The 27670-nt window shown below is 44.0% G+C and overlaps 3 protein-coding genes across 3 annotated transcripts; 1 reads left to right on the forward strand and 2 right to left on the reverse strand.

The window, feature by feature from the left end:
• Positions 1-7802: 7802 nt before the first annotated feature.
• Positions 7803-15718, reverse strand: uap1 (UDP-N-acetylglucosamine pyrophosphorylase 1). Its single transcript, XM_068743266.1, has 11 exons — positions 15700-15718; positions 14695-14985; positions 13333-13537; positions 12598-12773; positions 12351-12523; positions 10679-10872; positions 10449-10589; positions 9919-10107; positions 9628-9669; positions 8432-8498; positions 7803-8337 (listed from the first exon to the last, which is right to left on the reverse strand). Exons 2-11 carry the CDS (start codon positions 14975-14977, stop codon positions 8245-8247), a joined length of 1563 nt encoding a protein of 520 aa, XP_068599367.1. The 5' UTR covers positions 14978-14985; positions 15700-15718; the 3' UTR covers positions 7803-8244.
• A 1784-nt stretch (positions 15719-17502) lies between these two features.
• Positions 17503-21312, forward strand: ubxn6 (UBX domain protein 6). The gene is made up of 11 exons (XM_068743433.1): positions 17503-17651; positions 17964-18127; positions 18417-18481; positions 18594-18722; positions 18847-18944; positions 19090-19165; positions 19263-19347; positions 19477-19696; positions 19864-19994; positions 20076-20224; positions 20436-21312. The coding sequence occupies exons 1-11, from the start codon at positions 17569-17571 to the stop codon at positions 20559-20561; spliced, it is 1326 nt and encodes a 441-aa protein (XP_068599534.1). The 5' UTR covers positions 17503-17568; the 3' UTR covers positions 20562-21312.
• A 261-nt stretch (positions 21313-21573) lies between these two features.
• On the reverse strand, positions 21574-27357 carry chaf1a (chromatin assembly factor 1, subunit A (p150)). The gene is made up of 16 exons (XM_068743499.1): positions 27294-27357; positions 26548-26595; positions 25513-26120; positions 25171-25233; positions 24821-25080; positions 24643-24724; positions 24500-24568; positions 24201-24418; positions 23896-24064; positions 23601-23681; positions 23409-23504; positions 23070-23319; positions 22587-22740; positions 22024-22345; positions 21855-21939; positions 21574-21689 (listed from the first exon to the last, which is right to left on the reverse strand). The coding sequence occupies exons 1-16, from the start codon at positions 27355-27357 to the stop codon at positions 21574-21576; spliced, it is 2685 nt and encodes an 894-aa protein (XP_068599600.1).
• Between the last annotated feature and the right edge of the window lie 313 nt (positions 27358-27670).

Genomic DNA, 27670 nt, shown 5'->3' on the forward strand with positions numbered 1-27670 from the left:
ATGCACAGAGACACACTTCCAAACTGAAAGACAAGAGGACGACACAGTGGGTGACAAATATATCCATACGTTGGAATAACGGACATCTTTTTTTTTTTTTGCTCCTCTGTATTCATGGGAACCAAACATTTGTTTGGATATAAAAAAGGAACATTGAAGTTTAATGTCTTCAATAAAATCAGACTAATTGCTACCCAAATGGAATTTCCATTTATTTAGTGCTTTTAGCGGCCCATGAGAGAAGGCTTGTTAAATCCTAACCACGGCGATATTTCAATATCGGCTACACAAGACAGAAGAGCGTCAGAAGTTGCAATTAAAATGAAGCTTTTTATTTTATAATTTAACACGGCACTAATTGGCAAATGAGACAGGACAAGAGAGAGACGTTAGAGACACTGAGTCACAGACATGACTTCAGCGGGACGGCCTCAGCGCCAACCAGCTGCCCCCCCCCAAACCGATGAGGAAGTCCAACAGCAGAGCAACGAGTGTCATTCATGATGTGACTCGTAAAAGCATGCGCACGAGGCAAACTAGCTGTTTACACCGGTTAAGTGCTCGAGCAGTTTTAACCCACATTAGCGAAAGCTTCCTCTTGCTTTGCTTGACTAAACCAGCTTAACCAGTTATAAACCAGTTAACGGCTCGGAGTAGCTTAAAGGGTCCTTTTTTTTTCTGTAGCGCTCTGTTATATAGGTTGGTTTTATTGTTCGCAGCATGTTAAGCAGGCCTTAACTAAATTGTGCAGGAAATGAGACACTTGAATGTTAGTAGAGAGGAAAATCTTCTAAATGAAAGTTTCTTTCAAAGATTTTGTGGCGCAGGCAGCTGCATGGCTTTTTACTAAAAAGGCATCACAAAAGCAGGGTTATCATCTCTGCGCTTCATGGATGTTGTGCCCCCCCCCCCCCCCCCCAGCCATTACAATGTGCTCTCAGAGTCCAGTAAACCTGTCCAAATTAGCTTCTGACAAATATGAAATGCAGGTTCACATGCCCTGCCCTCCGTCTGTGGCAAACAAACGCAAGCCTGTTGATTTTGAGCTCGTGCCCAACTTTCCTCTGATGTCCACCTCGCTTGGCTGCAATGATTGAACCGGTTTTCATATTTACAGCTGCACATTTGGTAAGATATGCATCACTTTTACAGCACACGCAGTCTTGCACAAACCCAGACTCATTTAATTTGAGGTATGACTTGCCTCTTTTATTGTGCCTTCACGCAAACCTTTTTTTTTCTTTTCTTATATCCACATCCTGCATCATCAGGTTACAGCCACTTCCCTCTGAGGCGCTAATCTTAAAATTCTCTCGGCCTTCCGCAGCTAATGAAACGCAAACATCTGATGGCTTTAGAGTATTTAGAAGTTAAACGTGCTCTTATCACGCGCTGGAGGACATTCGTGTAGAGGCTGCCTGTGTTAGTACCAGGGAGGAAGACTGACCTTTGGACTGACCTTCATTTGGAGACTCAAAAAAAGCACGCTAGTGTGTTGGCAGGTTTTCACCCATTTTCATTACAGCCAGTTTAATACAGATACAAAATGAAAACATTACTAATAATAAATATATAATAATAAATAACCAGTTTTTCTCCATGTAATTAGGATAAAGACTAAGAAGGATAATTTTCCCGACGTTCAGCAATGTTGTGCCTCCTTTGTTTAAAGCAACACATTTGGGTAATGGCAGGCTGGGAATGTTTGCTGTAGTTCATATCAATTACATTTTGGGTATCTATTGGTGCAAGCTGAAATGTGACGCACGTGGGAGCATGCTGGATGCGAGAACCGGCCTCCACATTGCTTCAGCGATAGTTTGGCTGCAGCAGCAGTCAGAGTGGACGGGCATGAAGGATTGCAGACAGGACAAACTATGACAGGCCCTTTGTTTGAATTCAGACAACTTATTTTAAACACAGCTATAGTAGAGTTTATGGTATCACTTTGGATGGGAACGTTCCTGAATAAAACAACTATTGACTTGAATTTCGACTCCTGAGGGGGAGAGAAAAAAAATAAAAATAAAACCCGGCTGTGCCCCATAAATATGAGCTCCCTCTCGGCTAGTTCAGGAAGTGTTGCAGGACAGATACTCCGCTCAGAAACCCACCAGCCCACAGAGCTCAACCAAGAAACCCACACTGGTACTCTGCATACTTTTTATATGCATTTTGTTCCTTCCCTTTTAAATGTGTTGGCAGATTCCAGATTTCTTAAAACTCAGTTGAAAAAGTAAATTTTCCTGCAGCTTTTAATTAATATCTCCCTCAGTGCCACGTTGTCACGTCCTCCAACAGAACGCTCCCATCGCAGGCGGGACAGCAGTTTCATTTTGTCCCATCTTGTTTTTTGTTGATAATGAGATTATCATGGGAGGGTCAAGCAGAGTAGCCCCGGTGCACCACCAGGTCCTGCACCCTGGGAAAGCCTGTAAAGTCAACACGCAGCTTTGCCTGGCTGTGCTCCCTGACCCAATCACACAGCAGCGTCAACACTCGGGGCTGTACATGAGAAGAGTGAGCAACCAGCTGAGGTTAAGAGAGTCAACAAGGACTCGGCGCTTCAGCGTCCGGCTGCCAAGAGCTGAGGCTCTGAGATGTGAGGCTCCAGAGAATGAGTCTCGTCTCCTATAATCAAACACGAGTCGTGATTTCCATTTCACTTGTAAATGGGCTGCATTTATGCGGAGCTTTCTACACACATTCCCAAAGCGTTTTATAGTAAGCCCCACATTCACACTCCATTGGGCAACTTGCTGGGGTTCAGTGTCTTGCCCAAGGGATTCGAACCTATCGGTAACGGGGCGAAGCTGCTCTACCAACTGAGCCGCAGCCTTTGACCGCATCATTTAAAACCGAGCCCCAACAGAATGTGATTGGGTCTAAAGTGACCACAGAGCCATCTGCCTACCAGGTTTATTGAACTAGTTTTTGTGTACTATTCGCAACCAACAACAACAACAACCACAACCAAACAGACATGTTGGTAAAGAAATCTGCTTTCTGCTCCTATAAATCATGCCTAGAGGCCTGGCTATAAACTGTCCAATATAAGGGAGTGTGTGTTTATGTGCTACACACCATAACCATCCACATGTGTTTTCTATTATACCCCCCCCCCATCCCCCATACCATCATGAATATTTTATTTTTATGGGAATGCATGAGATCCGAATATTCAAATCACATTCCCAATAAGACCCAGGTGGATCAATGCAAACACACATGCAATAAAATCTGAGAGTGAGCCACACACACACACACAATTAAAGTAATTAAATTTCCTGGCTGGAGGAGTATGTTGTACAGAAAACAATACTCTATTGTGGGGAGAAGTGTCGTAGGCTAAACACCTAATTAAGATCATACATCATATGTATTTAAATGTTGCTTCAAGATGGGGGATTAAAAAAAAAACCAAGACATTGCTTAGTAATCAATAGCTCTACAATAATATGAAATCAAGCACAGGAAAGTGAAGTTGCTGTAATGCTCCAGGGGCTGGGCTGATTGCTTACAGAATCCATCAGAGTTTTGTCTTTCACATCCATATCTGCAAAGAAATGTGTGAGCTGAGAGCTGAACGCTCGGGAGCTGCCGCCGTGGGTCTTAAAGCATGAATTAACTGCAAAGACTTTAAGGTTTAGGTGTTTGAGGTTGTTTACACTCCAGCCACTTCTCATGAGGTGCAGGCGCACACATGCTGTAGATCCTCACTGGTGGTGAAGTTAAGGGCCTGAATTTGATGGAGAACTGTTCAAGCCAGTGTGCAGAAGCTCGTAAACGCTACCAGCTAATGTTTAGTAGCCACGGGGGGGAAATGAGAAGTGAGAAAATGCAGCAGAAGCTGTCTGCATTGTGTTTTATCAACAGGCAGAATCAAATAAATACCTCAACAAACGCTCATAGATGTTCCGTGTGAATATCAGACCGAGACGAAGGTCGAGTTTCTTATGTTAAAGGTTGCAGCCTAAAAAAATATTTTTGAATGGAAATCAGTTTTGATTGAAAATCCAGGCCTGAACTTTAAAGCTACAATGTCAGGTTGGAAAAACATCAGCTCAAGCCAAGATCTTTTTCTCTTTGCTTTTCTTTTCTTTCTTTTTAAAAGCAAGAGTATTTGTGCGTTCGACTGGGACCAGAAGTGCCAGCTTCACTTTCAACAGAAGAAGTCCACCTGTATTCTTAATCACTCTTCAGTGGATTCCATCTTTCCCCAGATTCAAAGGTTTTGGCCTTTCAAAATAAAGGTAGAACCCCTTCAAAAGGATTATGATATATGATGGCTTGCAGAAGGACGAATGAGGCATCTAATATTACTTTTTTTTTTATGAATAATGAATCATTTGAAGAGTTATTTTAATATAATAAAAGCATCTGAGAAGCTTACAGGGAAGTACTTCATCACCCAAATGGGATGGAAACATCTGGCTGAATATTTAATGCAGAAGTATATTTTATTACATTCACATGCTAAACATCAGACATGACAACTCATTCATTCTTTGCCCAGGCGGGCTTTGGTAGTCAGTGGTAGTCTGCAGCATGTCCTGCGGTTCTTTTTGATGTTAAAATGTGGCCTCGGATCTGTCCTTACAGCCTGTAATTATCAAAGACGGGGGGGGGGGGGGGGAGAGACATCGAGGTGGACAGACAGATGATAAGTACAAGAAAAAAAAAAGCAGACGAGCAAAATGAGGAGAGAGAAAACGAGTCCCACATGTACAAACACAGAAGGAACTGACGAATGTGCTTCTATCCGTTAGGGATTATTGCAATTATTTGGTTCTGTGACTGGAGGAAAATGTTAGCCGACGACAATCATTATTAATAATTGCTGAAAAAGGGGATCAAATGAGACAAATAAGTTATTCAGGCTCAGAAGTAACTCTGCTGTAGTAATCTAATCCTGCTCTGACACTGCGTGGCGATGCTTTATTCAGGGTCGAAGTTCAAGCACGTGCAGGGACACAAAGTCAACAGCATGCACCTCCGTGCACAGCTGGCTCTCTCTCATCAGAAGCATTGATTTGACAACACTTCCAAACAAACATCTGTGTTGAGTTACAGTTGAGATTCGTGCCTCCGGTGTTTTGAATGTGGGGTTGAGATTACAGCCTTGGCTGCGGTGTGTGATTAGGGTAAATGCATGAGGATGCATGCGATGCAAAGGGAAGGGCTGCTAAGTGAAATGACATCTCGGATAGATGCAGCGACGACACGCTCTCATGTGGTTCCTCTGTACTCTCAGCTTAAACTCACATGTGTATTCACCAGATATCAAGTTACAGACAGATAATAGTAATAGCGTCGGATCAAATCTCTCTTCAAGCTTCTCTCCGTCTCTGTTTTCCAAATGTCTTAACCAACTAAATGCGAGTACATTATCTGCTCCCCCCCCCCCCCCCCTCTCACATCCACCACAGGCATTTCATATTGTCCTGCTTTGACAAACCTCTTATTTTTTTTCCTGATAAAGAAGGTTTCCCCAAGAACACATCCATCCAAGAAAAAACACAAAAACAGGCCTTAAAGGGAAAAACCATTTCATTAACGCTCTTATAAGTCATGTAACCATGGCGATCAATGTGATCCTGGACATTAGATGTGGTGAAATTTGCACTTTGCTTCTTGCATCCTGATGCTTGTATTTCTGCAATGTTTTGGAAAATAGAGGGGAAATAAAAAAAAAAAAAAATTATAATCTGATTGATAAAAATGCCTAAATGCTGATATTGGAGAAAAAGTTTAGGATTTTTTTTTTAATGGCAATGAATTAATTTTCTATCAGCCGTTCAATCGAGCAGAACAGTTGAAGTCATGAACTGTATTAGGGGCCCTGAGATTCAGTTATTGTTCATGTAAGTGGAGCGTATAAATAAAACACACATCAAACATGACCTCAGGATCACCTACAAATCTAAAACAATTCCCCTATTGATCAGTGCGGCCTCTCCCGAGTCTATTCTATACTCTTCAGAGAAGTGGCCTCTGTGTGGACATCTAGAGCCCACATACCGACACACACCCGCCTACGAAACGCCTCCGTGACTGGAAGGAACGTCGTCACCCGTTATTCAACGTTTCATCAGATGACCACAGTGAACTGAGAAAACCTGCATGACCCTAAATAAATACAAAATAATGAATAAGTATACCCCAAACAACCCCACCACAATAAAGCAGGCAAAAATGCGAGTCTAATAAAGTCACAGGATTTTTACATCAGCCACTTTTAGTGCTTATAAAAAGGCTTTTGTTTGATGCAGTAAACAATTCCAGACAGTTTTAAAACATTAAATGTCCAACATGTCTGTCTTTTGTTAAGATTTTTATGACTTAAGCGTCTCTTAGAGATTTTATAAGCATTAAGATTTTAAAATATCGTCTTAAAACCCCTGATAATTATTTCAAACATTAACGAAATAAATAAAAAGATTCAGCAACAGAAGAGTAAAACATCTGGATGTGCATCAAAAAGAGAGGAAGATAATTACAGGACTGCATGACTTGTCTCTGCTGTCGGCAGCTGGGTGTCTGTGGAGATTCTCTGCCATCCAGGTCATGGTGGATCTCTGTGTTGAATAAAGTCAACTGGAGCTGCAGGAAAAACTGGGAGGTGAAGAGGTGCAGACCTGAACAGGCCTCCTGGATGAGAAGCGAAATGTCTTCCAACTTATTCCAAGTCCAGCTGACTTTATTCCACACAGAGACCTGGCAGTAGCCGCTTCACACGGAGGCAACATTTAGGAGTAAGTAGAAAGGGAAAGGAGGACTTACTTCTGAGACGACTGATCCGTTCAGACCATTTGCTCAGAGATGGTTTCAGGGTAATCCAGAGAGAGTCACAATTCCTGGCTGCTACAACCAGAGTTCTTCTCTCGCTCTCTCACTCCTTCACTCTCAAACCGGCCGGTTGCCTTCCCCACGGCTCACTGGCCTGGAGTAAGACACCCCAGCACGCAGGGGAAAAAGAGGGGAGGAGGAGGAGAGGAAAAAGAGAGAGAGAGAGGTGGAAAAAAACCTTCACATTCTGTGGATTCTTGGGAGCATGCCAAAGTCCCAGAATTCCACATGCTGCACAGAAGGTTCCAATTAGGTTTGAATGCAACGCTCCCTCATGAAGCTTTCCTCCCCCTGAAAGAAGCCTTTCTTTTGACAGCGAGAGGCTGAAGCAGCGTGACATCAGGAACTGTTGTCTATACTTAGATTAATTTTCCGATTGGATAAAAAATCTATTCCAAATATTTTAGGCCCATGATATCATTCTAATTTAACCTTTAGCATTTACACGCTGCCTGCACATGGGTCAAGATTTCAAGAGTGCATATTAAATATTAGACACACCATCAGATTGTACTTCACGCTTTAACACAGCTGCAGAGCAACAGGGAACGTTAGTGAGAAAGAAGCCACGAGGAATATTTCCTGACTGGCTGCAGCAGATTTTCATACTCTGGCCCATCTTAAACATAAATCGTGTGCTGGAAACTCTGATGCGGGACACCAGGAGCTGAAATGCAAAAAAAAAAAACACGCCCTGCAGACGCAGACGAGTGAAACGCACACATGTTGTTCGCTGCTTTGTCAAACAACTTGCTGAAAGTAATGTTTAGAGAACAAAGAGCACGGAAACACCTTCAGCTGGTTTTAGAGGTAAGAAATTGTTTTTTTTTTAATAAAGATGATGGGAATCAAAACATTGCATGAAGCTGGATAAAACCAAATATTCAGTGATTGAAAGCAGATAAGAAGCAGCTATTATAAATACCCCCCCCCCCCCCCCCCCAATTGCCATGTACCTCCATTACATAGTTGTAAATAACATTTCTGATCATTTCATTACAGTTCAATGTTTTATAAAAATCATCAGATAAAATGAGTAGGTGGTAATTCCAACCTATAAAGCATACATTTGTAAATGTAAAAAAAAAAACTAATCTCATAAGCAGAATAAATAGATGCCCCTGAAGACTGGTTCAAGTCGCCGTTACGGGGATCTCGTCCTTCAGCTCACGCTGCGTTCAAGTACACCTCAAAAAAATCACCGGTAGTATCACGTAAACATACAAGTGCAGAATCTTGTACGTTCATTCCTTTTGGATGGCTTCTGCAGCGAGCACATGGCCACGACATTTGTTATTGCACAGAGATGACGTCACAGTTTTCTCCCCATAGTTGAGAGGCAAAGGGGCGGTTGCTGGTCTTTGGGCTGCCCCCCCATCTCTCCACCTCCATTTTCTAAATCCCATTCTTCACCAGCTGGTGGATTCCTCTTTTATCGATCATCAGGGTTGCACAAAACTCTCGTTCCTTCACCAACTCTTCGAGACCCTTGGAAGTAAACAATTGATTATTTCAGACGGCCCAGCAGAAGATGAGAAACATCTGGAGTTTTCACGTCTTCAGGTCGGGTTAAACGCCTTACCTCTCCCCCGTAGGACACCAGCGGGGAAATCTCACATCGGATCGGCATGTCTGTTCCGTCCTTCAGGCTGTGTTGGGAAAGGAGGAAGAAGAGACAGAACATGAGCGACTGGCTCGGCGAGGAAGCAGACCGGAGTTTAGAGCCGCACGTCCTTGACACAGCTGTTCTCCTACTGCGGCTCGTGATTAGAGATCAAAGAGGTAGAGAGGAGTTTCATCATTCCCAAAAGTGGCCAGTGATTAGTCCTCTGATCCGGCTTCCTCTAGAAGCAAACGGATGAGTGACGGGTAATGCAGCGCTGGAGGAAACTCCCCAGAATATTACCGTCGCTCAGCGCGTTTCATTCTAGACACAGACAGTAAATCACGCATCGGGCACTTCGGCTGTTTTCTGATCAGCTGCATCGTGAGGGTGAAGGAAAAGTTGAATTACTGGAGGAAAAAGGAGCAGGCTTAAAGAGACGGAATAACATTCACGGGTGCTATGCTTTTTTTTTTTATTGAAGCGTATGCTCATTTAAAAACAAGCAGGAGCGTTTGGGAAACTGGCAAGCAATGAACGGCGGCGCAATTACAGGCGGTCCTCGCTTAAAGGCGGAGCTACGAACCGAAGACCCCGTCACTAAGCGATTTTAGTTTATATTTGTATACGTACAGGCCATTTATACTGCATTCTGCTCTTTATAACAGCGATTCCTTGTCACCAAACACATACTTTTAAATTTGGGAAACGCCCGAAGCTCCGAGTAGCCGTTAAGTGAGGACCATCGGTAATTGATACAAAAATCAACAGGCTTGTCATCTGTTAGAGCCGTCACGGACTGGCGGATCGTGTGGCCCGGTGGCCATTACCCAGCATGCAGTAACATCGTGTGTATTAGTAGCAAACCCTCTGAGAGGAAAATGATCCGTCAGCAAGTCAATCTGACATCAAACCAGAAGTTCAGTCGTCGAAACGGATAGTCTTTGCCTTTTCCTTTGTCACAACTGACTTTAGAGTGACGGGAAAATGGCGGCAAAATTCTGCCGCATGTTGTCCTTTTCAGTTGCAATGGAGGAAAATGGAAATCAGTGTCGTTAACAGAGAGAGCGAGACAGAGAGAGGAAAAGAAAGCCACCATCGCCATGCATTCAGAACTGCAGGGGGAGGGAGGGGGGTGGTGGTGGTGGTGGTGGGGGGGGGGGGATAATAATTACTTTCTGTTGCCATCATCTGAGACACTGCCTGCTGCTCCGTCTCTGGAAACATTGCACGGGACACACAGGAGCAACAGCAAGCATGAGAGAACGTGAAGTGAGCGTTTGCGGCTACAGGAACGATGCGTATCATACAAATAACAAAAGCGTTGGGTGTAAGTCTGTGCACGGACTGTGCACGGACTGTAAGGTGCGTTGGGAGGATGAGAACGGGAGTCTGCGCCATGCCAGACACGATGTATCCTGTATTCACGCATGCTGCTGCTTTGTGGGGAGAGCTGGCTGTGTCACCTGGGTATGGCCGGTATACGTCTGCCGTTTTCATCAATGAAGTGGCCCCCAGCGTTCAGCACCCAGAGGCGGTGGAGGGACATGAGGGCGTGTCTGGCCGTGGTGGGCGTGTCCTTCCCCTCCTGACTGTCTGCGTTCTTCAGCGGGGAGAACTCGTCCTCCCGCAGCACCTCGTACACGGCGAAGGTCCTGATAGAGACACAAAGCAGAACGCGAGGACAAAATCAAACACGACGCCAGAGTCAGAGTCTCCCTTAGTCTTTAGTCATAAAGACTAAGGGAGGGGGGGGGGGGGGGGGGGGAGTCCAGGGGTGAGGCCGGAGAGACGCTGGCCTCTGGAATTCCCCCCGTCCGGTCACTTCTTGGAAAAAGAACACATGTCCTCCAACCACTTCTAAAAAAGAAGCTTAAGATATTCATTGCATTCAAGAGCTTTCAGTTTGAGATGCGAGGCGGTCTGCTGATGCAGTCACACACTCTGTGCCCTCTGTGTGTGTGTGGGGGGGGGGGAGGGGGGCATTGTAACTCACTTGGCAAACTGGAAGATGTCAAAGACGAACTTTTCCATTTTAATCCCGTTTGGTTTGTCTGGTTGGATCATCTGACCCTTGGCGTTTACGTGTGGGATTTTCTTCTGGGCCACATGGTGCTGCAGCTTTGGCTCAAACGTCCTGATGGAGACACAGAAAGACGGGAACTACTGAGCCCCGAACAAAGACATGCCGTGTATAAAGTTCAGTTCAGTGAGCGTTAGTCTTACTGCACTATGTCCCTGAGGAAGGAGAAGCTAAAGAAGTGATTGGCCACATTTCCTGCATTGAACATCAGTCGTCCGTCGGGGCTGCGCTTCTGAGCCGTTTCCAGGGTGATCTCGCTGTACTCAACCACCTGATAATGCCCATCCACCTGGCAGACCACACCCACAGCCTCTGTTGGATTGGTTTTCTCAACCACCTGGAAAACATGGCAGTTGTTTTTTTGAATTGCTGAACCAAAAAAAGACACTACCTGTAAACTATTAAGACACTAAATCATCGCAGATATTATATGAAATATGCAACATCAAAACTTTACGATACATTCTCCCCTTTAATCACACTTGAAAAAATAAAGGGTCAAATACGTGCAGAAGTAAAAAAAAAAATAATAAAAAAAAGTATGTTTTTCTATAACAATAAAGCATTTCTTTTCTTGAACTCATCACTCTTTATGCAGCCAAAGAGTTAAAGTTTGCTCTGAATCAAACACAAGCGTCTCCCCATCTGTTGGTCACTAATGACAGAGTGGGTTTCCTGGGCAGGGTGGGGGTGAAAGCCACATGAGAAGTAGCAGAGCTTAGTAATTTATGATGGGAGGGTGGAACCCATAAATGCGATCAGTTGGGCTGTAGAGGCTGTAAAAAAAAAGAGCTTCAGAATCCCATTAGAGCTCTAATACAGCCTAACAAGATAAATAGTAAATAAAACTTTAACTAACCAAGCAATATGGAAAATAGCATTCGAGCTAGCAGCAATAGCTAGCCATACATGCATGGATGCTTAAACTTTCCGGTAAGTGTCGTCACTGATGAATCAATATTTCATTTCAGTTCTGCCTGATGTTGATGCACATTATTGATACGTGCTTATCATTGGTTCATCTCATAACATAAAATTACATTTGGTTTAGAGATCTGTGAATATTAAATATTTTGTTATGAATATTGTTTATTTTGCAAAATAGTTCCCGTTCGGCCTTTGGACAATGGAAAGTTTTGTTTTTTACCATCCCATAATTGAAGTACGGTACAGACTCTCTGCACAAAAGCATTGCTGAAGGAAAAACAGTTGCCTTCGCCTCACCCTCCCTCTCATTTGAGACCATGGAAAGGAGGACTTTGAGCCCAGCCCTAAAAAGCCATAGAAAGCCAAACAGTACTGAAAAAAATTGTTATCAAAGCAGACTATAAACCCCTGTTCATCAAGAGCGGAAAGGCCTCTAGCGCCACCGAGTGGTAAGAAGTCAAAGCTGCAGCTTTCTGCAAACAACTGATTTTACCTTATAATATTCAAAATTCTGTTTTAATTGTGGTAATATTTGTATTAAAGTTATAGCATAGTGGTACAACATAAGGTGGCGGTCATGACGATTTCATTTGTTGTGTATTTAATTTGTATATATATATATATATTGCATTTGTTTTTATATTTTTTTTTAATCCAAGTTCAAATAAAAGAGAATTTAGTTAAATTCAATAAACACAAGTACTCGCTATGATGTAAAAATATGGCTCATCCCTCTTTAGAACACAGAGTTAAACACATTGGCTGATTCTAAAACATTTTAATGATGTAATCAGCACTAGAATTCACATTTGAAGTATTTAGAAAGGGGGTGGGGGGGGGGGGGGGGCGGGAAGAAACCCTTAGACATAAAGAGCAGGTGTGACCAACCTTAGCTCCACAGTCCGCTTCCTTCTGTACACAGAAGCCTATAAAGGCTGGGTCTGCTACTTTGACCAGGATGTTGTCGACACAGTACACATGGATGAAGCCAATACCCCTCCGTTCCATGTCTTTCAAGATTCCTTGGCTTCCCAGTGCTCTGTAGAGACCACCATTCCCATCTAAAACACAGACATAACAACCGTCTGAGACCACGATCAATGACGTCAAATCCAAACAGGCCGAGCGGGCTCACCGGGGGCCATGGAGAGCTTTCCTTTGCTCTCCATTATGATCTTGCCATCATAGTCCATGGCCGGCAGCATTCCCTGCTGAAATAGTACGATGTTGTTTTTGTCCAAGCCAAAAAAGTTATGTTGGGTAAAGAATTTCTCGGTGGCTTCCATTGTTCTGCCGCTGGTCATGATGTACCTGGAAGCGACACAGGAGGAAATTACAGGTGGAGAAAATGTTTCCTCTTTTTTTAATTACTGCATAAAGTTTATTGAGAGACTGTAAAAAAAAAAAAGGACGATGGAAAACCAAACAAGAGACATACAAAGATTAAATATATGACAGAAAATAAAACTGTTAGGGCCTCTTTGTAGAGCAGACCTGCAGAAGCTGATCTCAGATCTGTTAAACCTTATCAACAGTGTTTTATAGCCTTTATACGCTCCCGCTGCTTTCCTGGCATCCTCATCGTCCGCATTATCAAACAAACAGTCAGGCGATGAGCTCCACAGGCAAATAATCATTTTCCAGGAACAAAACTTCCTTGACAAAAGCCATTGCCAGTGATTATATCATGTCAATCATCACACGTGCACAACTGGGACAATCAATCAATCAATCAAATCTTTATTTGCAGACACAATGGTCCAATTAAGTGTTTGCATATGAATACAGTATTTGGTACAAATAGATTTGTTTTTTTCTCAAATAAAGACAAGGTAAATGATCTTGGTCACAAGACAACACTTTGTCTTACCAGGGAATGCAGCATTTGATATGGTGCCTTTGCTCACTCAGCTGTTGCAGCTTCAATATGCGTTCAGCCTGGATCTGAAAGAGCGTCTTGTGGGACGGTAGCCCCACATCGTACATTCCTTTCGGGTAAGAGACCCCCAGTCTGGTTCCCTGCCCCCCAGCCAGCAGAAGGACCGCAACTTTATTCTGAGAGATGCACTCCAAGCCTGAAGGAGTTAATTTAACAGCAGTTGTTGAATAGCAGGAGGAATGACGCCTGTAAAATCATGCATTAAGTCCTGCACATTGATATTGGGCTCACAATCTCAACTTCCATGATGGTCATAGTGTAATTCCCTTTTGGAAATACATCTTGGACACTTAACAACAATGCTGATAATACTATCAATAATTTATTAGGCCACCTTTTAAATGTTACGACTACTTTTGCAGGACTTTGACAACAAGTCCTATCAAATTTGCCCTAAAACAAAACTCAATAACCCCTCCAACCGATAGCCTTTATAATGATTCGGTAGTTACGCGTTTATGCGACATAAACTATTGCTGCTATGTGACTTAATAAGCAAACACGCCTACGGCGCAAGGCTTATACTAGAAGACAGGGCGGGCCTGTTAGAATTTGACTCAACTCTCAAATATACAAGCACACAAACATACACACACACACACACACACACACACACACACACACACACACACACACACACAGCCAGAACAGAATGACCTCATGAATGAGGGTCAAAGAGAAACGCCATTTACGTCAGGCCCAAATCAGGAGCAGATGTTCTCTGCTGCTCTGTCATCCCCCCCCCCAGGAAAAAATGCAAAAGATCCAGTAAATGGTCAGATTCCCCACGGCGAGTAGGATTGCGCAAAATATAATGACTAGCATAGTCTGACTCCCTCACGTGTCAAAATCTTGCGGGAGGGCTGGGATCGCAAAATGGTTTAGAGTAGACAACCGCACAGCAAGCTAAGGGCAGAGTTTCTGAAGGTGGGGGGGGGGGGGGGGGGTCGCTGTAAGCTTTTAAAAAGGGAAGTTTTATATGAATATGAGGGGTTATAAAGTAGCATTAAAGCGTGGGGTTAAACATGACAGGCATTTATAAATCCACTTTAGAATTATCTGACAGATACCAGGAAATAACCTGAGCCCTGAAATCATGTTTTATTGCCAGCCGTAATATTGCTCAACAGCTATCAATCGCTTACATATTCCTGCTGCATGATCATGTAATCGCAAAGACTTAACCCATCCAATAGAATCACACATGAAAGCAACTCTGTCTCCTTACAGCACACACACACACACACACACACACACAAAAAACACACACAAATAAAGCTGCAAGATGCTCACCTGTAAGCTCCCAGGCCTTAAGACTCGACCTGTTCCTGGTCACACTCCCCTGTACCTCGCACGGTACCGGTTCCATGCGGGCGTCCATCTTCTCGTGCTTGCTGCTGTTGGACATCTCCGTGGCTTTCTTGAAGAAGCCATTAATTTCCAGGAAGTCCATCCCCTGCAGGTCGAGGGCCAAGTCGGCTCGCTCCGCGGGACTCAGCTCGGGCCAGAACTGCAGGAGGTGAGACTGGCCGGCTTCGGCTAACCTCCGGGCGAGTCCGCTGGAGTTGGGATCCATGATCAGCGCTGCCAGAATAAGACACTCATGTAGATGCAGTACCACTGAGAATACCAAGATCATGTCAACCCCCGTTGTTGTTGGGTTTTTTTTGGGGGGGGGGGGGGGCATATTATATAGTAATAATTATGAAACAAAATCTTTAAAATATAGACTTTTAAAAGATATTTCTAATTTGAAAGTAAATATGATTGCTCTGATCAGAACAATGAAAATGCATGAGAGGAGTTACATACCAGTCATTTGACATGCTGTTTGTACACACATGCAGTATATGTACACACATGCAGTATATGTACATGTTTCACCTTGATTGGCGCAACTAAAGAGTATTAAATTACCGTCTCTGATTTTCTTTGTTTTTGTTTACAATTAGCATAATTTCTTTCCAGCTACAATTTCCAATGTTTGCGTTCCCCGTGAGATGAAAAGGCAAGTCATCAAAGAGCTTCCGGAGTTGAAGCTATTCTTTCTAAAAAAAAAAAAAAACATTTTTTAATTATCTTAGTGTAGATAATAAAGTAGACTTCTATCACCGGGCTAATCCACCACACCAGCGTGCCTGCTAAGTTGTGCTACGCAAGGCTAAGTTATCACTCCGAGCCGGTGTCTTCAACTAATGACAGCGGGGGATGCTAGCTGCTAGCCGGGCTAGCCGTGGAGGAAACAGTGAGTTCGGTGCAAATATGAGCGACGCTATAATCGATATTCTGAACTCTTACCTCAAACCGAGGCTCTTCTCGAGTGTAGAAACATTAATGCCCGTCGCAGGGAATACCTCCCACTCGGGGCAACACCTCCTGTGACGTCACGTTGACGTGGCAGTAAGGGCAGCGCCCATAGAAGGCTTCGTCACGCTGCGTTCAAGGCGCCTCGTGTTTTTAAGGACCCTCGCAAAAAAAAAAAAAAAAGGCAATACAGTAATGAAATCGTTTATATTCCATTTAAAACTGAATACAATAAAAAAACGAGATATATATCATGTTCAGAATCTTAGATTTTAGTGTAAATATATGATGCGTAACTGCATAAGTGTATGACATTCCTTTGGAGAGCATAGAGTAGTGTACTTAGTGTACTGTATATTGTTTTAGATACAGTATATGCTTTGGAGAAAACTATAATTTTCCATCCATACATAGAAGGTGTTCATGGCTGTTTTATTGTATTTAACAATTGAATTTGTTTATCGATATTGGTTATAATCTGCGTCTGTATTGACTGTTGTGCTGTTGAACCTTGTGATCATACATTCCAGAATAAACATATATTTATCAACTTTAATGGAGTTGATGAGTTCCAGTTTTAGATTTATTTGTCTGTACTATTTTCTCTTGAACTAAATGTCAAAAAGGATTCATTCAGGGCTGCCAGAAGTGGCTGCTGGGGCTGTGGAGGATGTTAGGGCTGTTGTACTTACGGTACTCTTTCAACCTCCTTCACCTGTCTCTACTCCCCACCTACCTCCAGAATGCCAGCAGCAGGAATCCTGTCATGTTGACCCAGCTGGGACATTTTTGGAGATCTGATTTTCTCCTCAGCTATTATGACTTTTAATGGGGGGAGGGTTTGTTCAACTAGGTAGTGGTCATCAGTACAATTTCTCTAAAAAATACTTGAGTATAACCAAACATTATCAGAAAACTAGACCGAAAACAAAGAATAGGAATGTTTAAATAAAGTGATTCTCAGATTGGACCAAAAAAGGATTGGTGCTTTTTGTGTGTGTAAATCCCTTGATTTGACCAACACACTTTGCATTTAAAAATGTATGTTTATACTTACACTCCATGAACTGCTCTGGAAAAGAGCTTCATCATGTCTCTGAATAACATTGGAAAAAAACTTTAAATAAATAGCCAGGATTTTTCAAAAAGAGCAAAACAAGAGACAGCCAATCAAAAAGTAAATGGCTCATTTATAATGTATCAACTGTTAATGAATCAAGGAAATATGACTCATTCAAAAGAAGAATAAAACTAGTTAAACCAGAATATAAAGATAAACAATTGAATGGCCCACAGCCAGCACATATCTGAGGAACCCCGCTGGCTAAAATGGCTTCACCGAAAGGTACTTTTCACAGTAGGTGGAGCAGAGCGGGGGCATTAAATGTAGTGACAAAAGATAAAACACAACAAAAATGCACGCACAACACTTGGACACTCTTAAGATTATTGTCAAACATATACAACATGTCTGTGTGATTACAGTAATAAACAGGAAGCAATAGAACATATTATTTACTGTCCACATCCATCAGCAGATTCTCAGAAACAGCCTCGAAAGTGAACACAAGCAAACTGCTGTGCTGCAGTTGAATTTCGGGCATTTGGGTTCTATTGCTCTATTTAAATACCAGATTTAGAAGAGCAAAACATTTGTTCCCGCTCCATTTCAGAGGGTGGCGCTAATGCCTATACAAGTTGTTTGGCAACCTCAGCAAAATACAAGAAGAAGAAAGAAAGCAGCAGAAGAAGAAATCGCTATGTTTATGTTTTGATCCTTCTACTGGTTTAATTTAAGCGAGGTGCCACTGCTAACATCTCACTGTTTCTGAAATCAGCTTTTTGGCGGAGCAACCGAGGGAAATGAAGAAGTTTTTCGATGACATTAAGAAGGACATTAAATTTAAATCGGCGGGACCTGGGAAGAAATTAGCCGAAGATTCCAGGCAAATAAATACGCTTTTCTTATAAACGAACGACATCGTTTCGGTGCTAGCTAGATAACGCTAGCTACTTGCTAGTAATTAAAAATAATTTGTTCGATTGCCGATATGTGATTTTTATTGTTATTTTGTTTGCGTTTATCGGGCTAACGTTGTTAAGACGATTGTGTTACATAATCTTCGTGTCGGCGGAACAGTCCATCTCCCCTCAGTTAATCTCTTCGCGAGCATATTTAGCCTGTTAGCTAAACTTAATTATACCCCTTGGTAAACAAACCTGTATTTTTTTTACTTTGCTGTTCTATCCTTATTAAGCTGTAGCACCAAACCCGAGAAGGTGCAGAGCAGCTCCAGTGGCAAGAATCATCGCCATTCTCCCGGTGAAGGAGCCCAGATGGCTGGCGCTGCAGCTCTGGCCAGGATCGAACAGCACCAGAGGCCGAAGGTCCACACCTCTCAGGATGCCATCAGGAACCAGGGTGAGACCATCGACCGCCATTTAACCATTACAGTATCTATGTTTCATATTGATTGTCATCTAAATTAGACCAAAACCATCTTCAGATTTTTTTTTTACCTTTTTTAAAATCCATCCAATAACAAGGCTGAATAGGGGAGAGTAGAATAAATGATTAGCTGCATCCTGCCCTGTTTAATGTGCCCCTCTACCCATTATTGGTTAATGGCAAAATGCACAGCCGGTGTGATCTGTTGACACGGTTGCTAGAAAAGCCAAATAGCTTTATGATTTTCTGTGTTTGCATGTAGTTAAAAGAGAACTGGAGGCCGAGGCTACTGCACAGGCGGAAAAGGAAAAGGCAGATATAGCAGAGGTAAACATTATTACCTTAAATCAAATAATAGTGAGATTATATTTGGCACACTGTGATTGATTATTGTCTAGACTCTAGTCTATGGGTATCCATGATTGATAATTGTTCCCAGGAAACCAAAGTGCCAGTGAAGGATCCCGCCGGCCTCTCAGTATCAGGTGTGTATTTCATCTGTCCGCTAACCGGAGCAAGTTTAACTAAGAGCGGGAGGGAGGTGCACATTAAAGAGGCCATTTTAATGGTAAGTTTAAAGTCATGGTCCCTTGTTGTTGTTTTGGCTGAGTGTGTGTCATTGTCAGTAACATGATACTTTATCAAATGATTCTGTGGCTGATGAAACAAATGATCTCTGTTACTACTGTCAGCGGTTTGAGGAAGATGCAGTTGAGGCTTCTGTAATGATGATCCACACATTTAACAAAGACAGAGAAAAGGTCAAGGCTGCTGTTGACATCATCAGCAAGTAAGACACTTGAAGGTTGTCCTCTATCTACGAGTCTGGTTTGTGACCTGCTCTCTGCCACAGATGGAGTTGTATATCTTATTACATTTAAATTTGACACTTGGTGATATTTCATAGATTTTTTTTTCATTGTTTTTCATTTTAGGTATGTTGACAATATATGTAAGAATCCCATGGAGGAAAAATACAGGAAGCTTAAACTCAGCAACAAGGTGTTCCAGGTGCGTTTGTCATTTAAAACCCGGGTTCATGGCATCTCAAATAGAATATATACATAAGGAAGATGCTTTCATACCTCTATAACGTTATTTATTTCAGGAGAAAGTTCGTTGTGTGGAGGGAGGTCGAGAGTTCCTGCAGTCTCTTGGATTCACAAGCCTTATGCTTCCAGTAGAGGGTCAAGGTAAACAAATCCTGGTGATTAAAAAAAATGCTCTTCGTCAACAACCTGTTGGGCTGAACGTTTTCTAACGTCATTTAGAAAGTCAACCTGGCTTCGCATATTTTGATTTGTGTTTTTGCTGGCGATCAGAGGAGGAAGAGGAGTTCCTCGTGTTGCCTGTCCAGAGTCCTGACGACCTGGAATTGATGAAGGAGAGGAGGGATCGTCTTCAGAGAGGCGAGGCGGTCAAAGCTCAGCTGGACAGACGGCCTCAGGTGTTCAGATCCTCTCCCAATGCCCAGCGCTTTGAGCTGCCACCGGAGTTTTACAATCTGACCGCAGAGGAGCTCAAGAAGGAGCAGCAGCAGAGGTGCAGCCTCCTTTATAACAATTACTCAAGAGAATCTCTAATAAATAGATAAGATTACCTTCCCCTATAGAGAAAGGCAACTTCAACCATGAAATTGTACAGAAATAATTTAGAATCATTGCGTTTGGTCAAATTTTACACTTCACGACTTTTTTTTTTGCTCTCAGGAGTGATTTGGTGGAGAAGAATGCCATGCTGCGCACCAAGGCCATGAGGGAGAAAGAGGAGCAGAGGGAGAGACGGAAGTACAACTACACCCTGCTCAGGATCAGGCTGCCCGATGGCCATCTGCTGCAAGGTGGGAGCTTCTCTTTAAAAGTCAGATGAGTTGTTGTTGAACGTTCTGCCCGAAGTGAAAGACTAAATCGTGCGATTCCAGGGACCTTTTACGCGTGGGACCGCCTGCCTGCGCTGTTTGAGTTCGTACGGGAGTCGCTGGTGGACGGCTGGCAGCCCTTTGAGCTCGTTGCTCCTGGAAGTCAGAAAATTGAAGAGTCCGATGAAGTCGCTCTTGCTGAACGTAACCTGGTGAGTCGACGCGACGGTCATCCCGCCAAACTGGCCGGCAGAAAGCATTCAGAAAACCTTTTCACAGACTTCAGCTCTAAGGCTTTCCAACTGGAGTCATTAATTTATTCCCCCCAAAAACACAAAACACACGCTACCCCGGACGGTGTTCTCTAGAGCCTTCCTGAGGCAGTGCTTGAATATCAAATGTCATCGTACCCACTTTCTCCAGGTCCCCGCAGCTCTGCTCACGTTTTCCTGGGACGCAGCCGTGCAGGCAGATATCGCAGCAGCAGGTGGAAAGAGCCCCGCCCTCCTTAAACCGGAGCTGCTTGGAACCGTTCGGAGCCTGAGCTGAGCACTCTGAAGTCTACCTGGTGTGCAGAACCTGACTGTCTGTGCTCCAGCTTTACTGGAGACCTGCTGGTTGTTTGTCAGAAATCCAGTTTGAACAGTGTTTCGTACGTTGGCGAACGGTCTGGTTTGATGTGATTCCAGTCTGAACCCGTTTCCTGCTACGTTTATAATGAAGCACTTTCCAGGAGCCGTATTATAAACTGCTATCAAAGCATTGATTTGTTCGCACTACTCTGTGACTTACAGGTGTTTAGAGGGTAAACGTAACCTGACTAAATGTAGAGCCGTGATCCGTTCAGATGTTGTGTAGCTTCTACCCGGCCTGTAATAAAGATGGCTTGGATTGCATCCTAACCGTTGGCGAGTAAAATAATGTGTAAAATACAGCTGGGATCAAGATCAAGCTCTTAGAATGGCTCATGCGTTTTGCTGCGGCTTCAGACATGAGGATCAAAACCATAATAGAGGAACAGCCTCATGTCCGGCGTGTCATCACGGGTGCGTAGACCCAAATAGGAGGAATGAATAGAATATAAAAGTGCAGTACTTCTATTCATGTTTTAATGAATGTATCCCGTTCAAGTGTTCTTGAAAAAAATACAATTATAAAACATCGGTACATCAGACGGGTGTAGAAATTGCAGAATAAACGCACCGTTTGTAATCTGAGGAATGTACAGGTGGACTACGTATATACAGTTAGACCGGAGGAAATAAAAACGCAGCGTTCAACAGCCGGAAATGTCTTACGAACCCGTTTCCTGTCTGCAGCTCTGGAGGGAACGTCCTCCTCTTAGAGATTGTTGTCGCGTCACCGGAAAGTTACTGAACACGAGACAAACCTGTCATCAATAGTCCTTCCAGACACTCTGGGTTTATGTACGACGACATGTTACAGGCAGGCTGGAGTCCAACGCTGAGCGGAAGCATCAGATTCTGACTTCGGACAGAGTCCAGACCCAGGAGGGAATGTGGCATCTTGGCCGGAGGAGCCGCCCCCCCCCCTCCTGTCATCAAGCTGTAGCGCCAGCAGGAGCAGCGCCGGTCGCGGGGCGAGGAGCGGGGGAGCCAGCAGGAGTCACTTCCATCGGACAGTCTCGGTCGCTGGACTTCTCCTCTGCGGATGGATCTGCACAATATTTGATGGATTATTTTAAGTTAGTTATCGTTTACATCTGAAGTTAATCGACGCATTTGTGTCCACACATCCAGAATAGTCAGGATGTTGTTTAAGTTTAAAGTGAATTAAAAGTGGATTTTAGTACTGATTTTATACACATCTTGCGCGACTCACCGCTCGTTGTGGGGATGATAATACAGTCTTCCTCATCGTCCTCCTCGGTGTCGGCTTGGAAACCATCAGCCTCCGTCGTGTCAGCCTGACAATCAGAGATTTAAGACCTTCTGAAGCACGTTAAACATCGTGTGAACGCGTTTACACCACCTCAGAGTGAAACCTCTACCTTGTCGGCGTCGGTGCATTTCCTCATGAACTTGGTGATGGACATGCTGCCGCTGCTCTTCCTTTTGCCGGAGGAGCCGGGCGCGGTGGAGGAGGTCTGGGGCGGAGCGGGAGAGTTTCCCTGAGAGCCCGTCGCCGCCGGGGCATCTTCACGGGTCTCCTCTCGAGCCCCCGCAGTGAGGTAGCCCCACTGGCAGGGCACGGGGAGAACCTCCCGGCCCAGACGGGACAGCACCTCCGTGTTCACATACCAGCAGCAGCGTCTGTAGGCTGATCTCTTCTCATAGACAGCGTTGTCCTTAATCAGGCGCTTCACCTGTATTCTTTTTTTAAACGAAATGGATTTGTTTTAAATACAATGTGCATTGGCTAATTATTATTCAATGTCTAAACCTTAAAAGATAAAACTGGTCAACTTTGCCGCCTCTAACCGATGCGCCAGAATAATTTACTTTGAATATGAAGTTACAAGATGCTCCAGGAGGGAAATGTGATCCGAGTCAATAAATTCCGATATTTTCCAGGTTTATACAAATTATAACCTCCAAATATTCGTCGTTTTACCTGGTGGGAATGTTTTCTGAGCTCTGGGGGCCGGACACTTCAGGGGGCGATGAGGACGAGGAGCTCTGCTGGCGACAGAACTCCTGAAACTCCGTGATGATCACTTTGCTGCTGTTGACATTTCCGTGCAGCAGCGGCACCAGCTGACCGAGCACTGAGACGGAAACGAGCACGAGAGGTTTTCGTTTTGGAACACACGAGCTGCCCGTAAATAAGACGAGCTCCTTTACAGTTGTGTTCCTAGACAGAAAGGTTTCGTAACGTCCGTCGGTGTAGTAATGGACAACTTGAATTTTTAATTAAACCAAAATTACCGAGAAAAACCGCCCGATTTAGTTTTGCATACTTAGAATCAGTAATTATAAATCTGACAGCCGAGGTGGGTTGTAGGAATTAATCAACTAATATATGTTTTGCGACGATGCAACACATCTCTGTAAAATGAGCAAATGCCTGAAAGGGAATGACGTTGCACGCGCGTACATCTCTCGTCTCTCCGGCACCTCCGGGACAGCTCCTCCTGGCTGGGGCTGGTGTCCGCCTTCGGCAGGGGCTCGATCAGAGACAGGGCGTATTGCTGGAAGAGCTGCCAAGCCGGCCCTTCTCCCTCCCAGATGCAGCCCCTCACCACGGGCTCCAGCACCTTCATCTTCTTCTTGGTGGACATGAGCTCGTCCCATTCCCTTGCTTTGAGTTTCTGTCGTAGTTTAAGCTTCTCCAAGTCGCCGCCCTCCTGGAAGTTTGCGAAGCGCGTTAGCGAGACAAGGAAGTAGAAACTTAGCGTGGGAAAACGGGGATATTTAAACGCCGCCCATTTCCCACCTCCTCCTCTAGAGCGCCTTCATCATCAGAAAGGTAGCCATGAGGAACAAAGAAGCCATCATCATCGTCATCTTCACCTCCTTCTTCCTCATCTTCCTGAAAATGGAGAAGAAAAAAAAGTCAATTGCTCCGATTGACCGATAGAAAACGTTACGCGATCTTCATATTTCTTCACCCTTCAATGAAACTCACCCCTTCACTGTGCGACAGGGACTCTCCCGGTTCCTCCTCTTCCCATTCTTCATCACTGTCTACCTCATAGTCCAACAAATCCTGTGGCCACACGACAAATAGCCTCAGATATATGCATCAATAAAAAGGATCCCCCACAAAATGAGCGTCTTGGAATTAAGTTTTCATGTGATGCAGACATTTTACATTTGATGTCAACATATAATTAATTCAATATTAAATCTACTTAAAAACAAAAGTATTTCTTGGTACTGCTGGACTTTCTTATTTAGGAGGGGATGCAGATGGATCTTACTTTGTCGAGTCTGAGGGGACACCGAGGTGAGATCCGGGACCCCGTTTTGCTCCAGGTGCCCCAGTAAGCCGGGCGGTGGTTCTCATGGAACTGTAGCAGCTTCATGGGTCCGTGGCGTTTATGATCCGGCACAGCATTTGGCGAAGGTCCCTCCACAGCCACGCAGTCACTGAAGAAGAAAAAAAAAGAGAATGATTAACCTTAAAGTCTCTGTTAAAAGGCAGTTTTCACCTTGGTTGTGGAGGCCAGTCGGATCTCTACGGATCTGCCCTTCTGACCACATAAAGCAGCAACGCCACGCTCACCCGAGTGACTCGGTCGGTCTGGGCTTGGTGGGTCCCGACCGACGAGGTTTTTGCCCGATCCAGTCTTTTAATCCGTTACGACCATCAGCTTGGTTCGCCAAGCATCGGTCCAGTTCCTCTAGAGCCGAGTCCTCGCACTGGACCCGACACAGCGGCGCCAGAGACACGTTTTCCTTTATCTCAAACGGAGCAAACTTCCCACACGCGGCTGCAAGGGTCTGAAAGAGACGCAGAACATCCGTCGTCACACCTAATCCTTTCAGACAGTTAAACCAATATCCAGCGCAGTTCATGCCAACCTTTGGAGCCTGTTGAATCTTTGCTTTCTGTAGGAACCGAGTAATTTCTGCTTTCTCAGCTTTAAGGCGCTGAAAACAGAAACAATAAGTCAGTACGATTTTCACAAATTTAAAAAAAAGTCTCCTTACGAGAAATAACTCACATCCTTCTCTTCTTTCAATCGTTTATCTTCTTCCTTGAGTCGCTTCTCCTCTTCCTTCTTCCTTTTTTCTTCAAGCTTTGCTCTAAAGATTACAGTAAATCATTTGCCACATGTAAATCCGGTTTAACGATTTGATGTGCACTAAAGTGGAAGAACTCTGGAGAGTCTCTCGACTCACTCTAGCTTCGACTTTCGCCGTTCCTCTTTTGCTTTTAACCTCTCTGCCTTCTCTTTCTCATCCTTGTCTTTTTTCTCCCGTCTCTCCCGCTCCTCTTTTTCCTTTTTCTCCTGCTTCTCCTTCTTTTGCTCCGCCTTCAGCTTGCGAGCATCCTCTTTCTTTTTCTCCTTTGCCGCTTTAACGTTTTCCTTTTGCCGTTCTTTCTCCTGCCGCAGTCGAAGCCTCTCCTCTTGTTCTTGTAAACTCTGCAAGTGGAAAAACTTCCAAATCAACTCCACATCTTTCACATCAAAACTAAAAGCTTGAGACAAGCTTTAAATGGCTCCCAGCGAATCCATCGAAAGACCCACCTTCAACGAGAGTCTCTTGATCTTCTTCTGATCTCCTGGCGTCTTCGGGCTCGTCTTCGGTTCCTGCAAAGAAAGCAAAAAAAACGCACAGAAGGCTGCTGATTATTGCTTAAATATTGACACAATGTCATGCAGCACATTGTTGTCAAAGCCACCTTAATAATACTAATAATTATATATTTTAACCTGGACTTTAGATTAATACCGAGCGTGTTCGGGCAATAAATAAGATGGATCAGTCTCATAAGGAAAAGATAAGATAACTGGGGGGGGGGGGGGTCGTTGATTTTAATTGAAGTTTCCTTACACTAAATGTCATGAAGCAATGGGAGGTGTACATACCGTTCGCGTTGGGTCGTCAGTCTTCTCCGGTGAACTTTCAGATGAGGAGTCGACCGACGAATGCGACAGCACGGATCTGTTCCCGGTTCCCAACTCGCTCCGCTCCTCCAGATCACTCTCAGAATCCTGCGTTTGGTCAAGCTCCGAGAAAGACGCGGTCCGATTCCCATCGTTTTCCGTCAGCGTGTCAACTAAACCTGTGTTCGCCTCTGTGAATTCTAAAGTGTGTGTTTCGTTAGTGTGGTGAACATCACTGGATTGCCCAGGAGAGGCGGTTTTGTTTTTGTCCTCGTGCTTGACCTTTGTCGGGAGGCAGGAAGAGGCGGGATCTGGCGACGCAGGTCGTTTCACAGGAGAGGAAGAGTCGTTGGAGGTCAGGTCTATTACCACCGTCTCGTTATTTGAAGCGGGGTGCCTACGGCTCACAAAGACATCAAGGGGGCCGCGACCATTAACCAATGGCGGGCCGCTGCACACCGGGAGCGCACAGGACTCGGCTTCACTTTCCCTGTCTGAGACTCCGGGTTCAAGGCCGGCGTGCGCACAGAGGCGTTTAGGCACCCCGTTCTCTTTCGGCTCTGGGTTCAGGCGCTTGAATGGTAGACGAGCTAAAGACGGACAGACACACAGACAAAACAAACGTTTCAGATTCACGTTGTGCAATTTCATCACTGCAAAACCGTCCACAAAATGCAACCTCAAACATTCTGAACGGCTGTAAATGAGTAAATATTTCCATGCTTAATGTTTACGTCGATGCGTTTTGTTAGATTGAAGCTGTCATTTTAGACAACGTAATGTAAATGTTGATCAGATTAAGGGAGAGACTATAAATTAAAGTTTTGAAATTTTTTTTATCAGTACATTAAGTAATTTCATGATTTAAGCACTTTGCCTGTAAACAAATTAAAAAAACAAACATTATAAATAAAAACCATATATCAAATTAAAGCTTCCGTGAGGTATATAATGTAATCTCTAAAGATTATTTTTAAAGCGCGAGAATAAATCTGCGTTGTATATATGCGCCTTTACCTTGGATAAGTTTCTTGCTGACGTTGCTTCTTGAATTACAATCCATGCCTGAAAACAACAAACACAAAAAGCAGGTCAGCAGACTTGACACCAATAACCTCAACTCAAAAACCTTGATTGATGATAGCAGCAAGAAAACAAGCACAAAAGATCAAACAATAACACTTTTATAACTAACTACTATATTTCGTTTTGTGTCAAATGAAGACACAATGCTAGCTTAAAAGCTTTGGGATATAAACCCATCCATGTTATTGTTATTAGTTTCTTTACTCCAACATGCAAGTACAGCTATAATCCTCCCAACTTCCGTGTATAAACGTGAAAGCAACATCAAAGTTACACGCTGTTAGCATCCTTTCATGTGTTGCACGTAGTGCTAAATAAGTTAGCAACACTAGTTCAGCGTGACAATTAATATAACGGTGTTGTTACGCTCGCTCTCCCGCCAAACCGGCGTTTCAGTCGGTGCAGCAAGGCCGACAGCGTTTTTTTTTTTTTTTTTTTTTGCTGGAGATGCTAACTGCGACTAACATACGGATGCTAATAGAGCTAGCCTGTCTCTGCTAACCCAGAAAACTAGCACATTTGCTAAGTAGCTTTGGTCGGGCGCAGTAAAGCGAAAGGTAAAGCGTAGACAGACAAGAGACTATTTAATGGTAAAATCTCTTAAATTGATTGACGCTGTAACTCTGGGGCAAACTAACAGCTGTGGTTGGGATAAATGACAAAAGAAACAGCATTACCTCTTCTGCGCGGAGTCGACGCTGCCAAATGTCCGTCCATCGAAGGGCTTTCCGCCGCCAACATCCCCACTACTAACCCGCCGGGACTACTTTCGCTACTCTCCAGCTGACGTTGCCGGGAAAGCTCCCGATAACGAAACAAATGTCACGCTAGTAACTACGTTATAACCTTTATAGCGGCGAGGCGCTTTCTCGGAACCACCACGCCTTCGTAGTTAGTTCACATAAAACATAACGCGTTCTTCTCCCTCCGCATCTCCCGTAAACTCGCCTGGTTTATGCCAGCTGCCTGCCTCGCGCTCGTCAGTCGGAATTGGCGGGAGTGTCACGTGGGCCAATAACAGTCGCTGATTGGTCAAGACCAAGTTTCTGATGAC

The sequence above is a fragment of the Brachionichthys hirsutus genome, chromosome 9, assembly GCF_040956055.1.
Source record: "Brachionichthys hirsutus isolate HB-005 chromosome 9, CSIRO-AGI_Bhir_v1, whole genome shotgun sequence".
NCBI classification, from domain to species: Eukaryota; Metazoa; Chordata; class Actinopteri; order Lophiiformes; family Brachionichthyidae; genus Brachionichthys; species Brachionichthys hirsutus.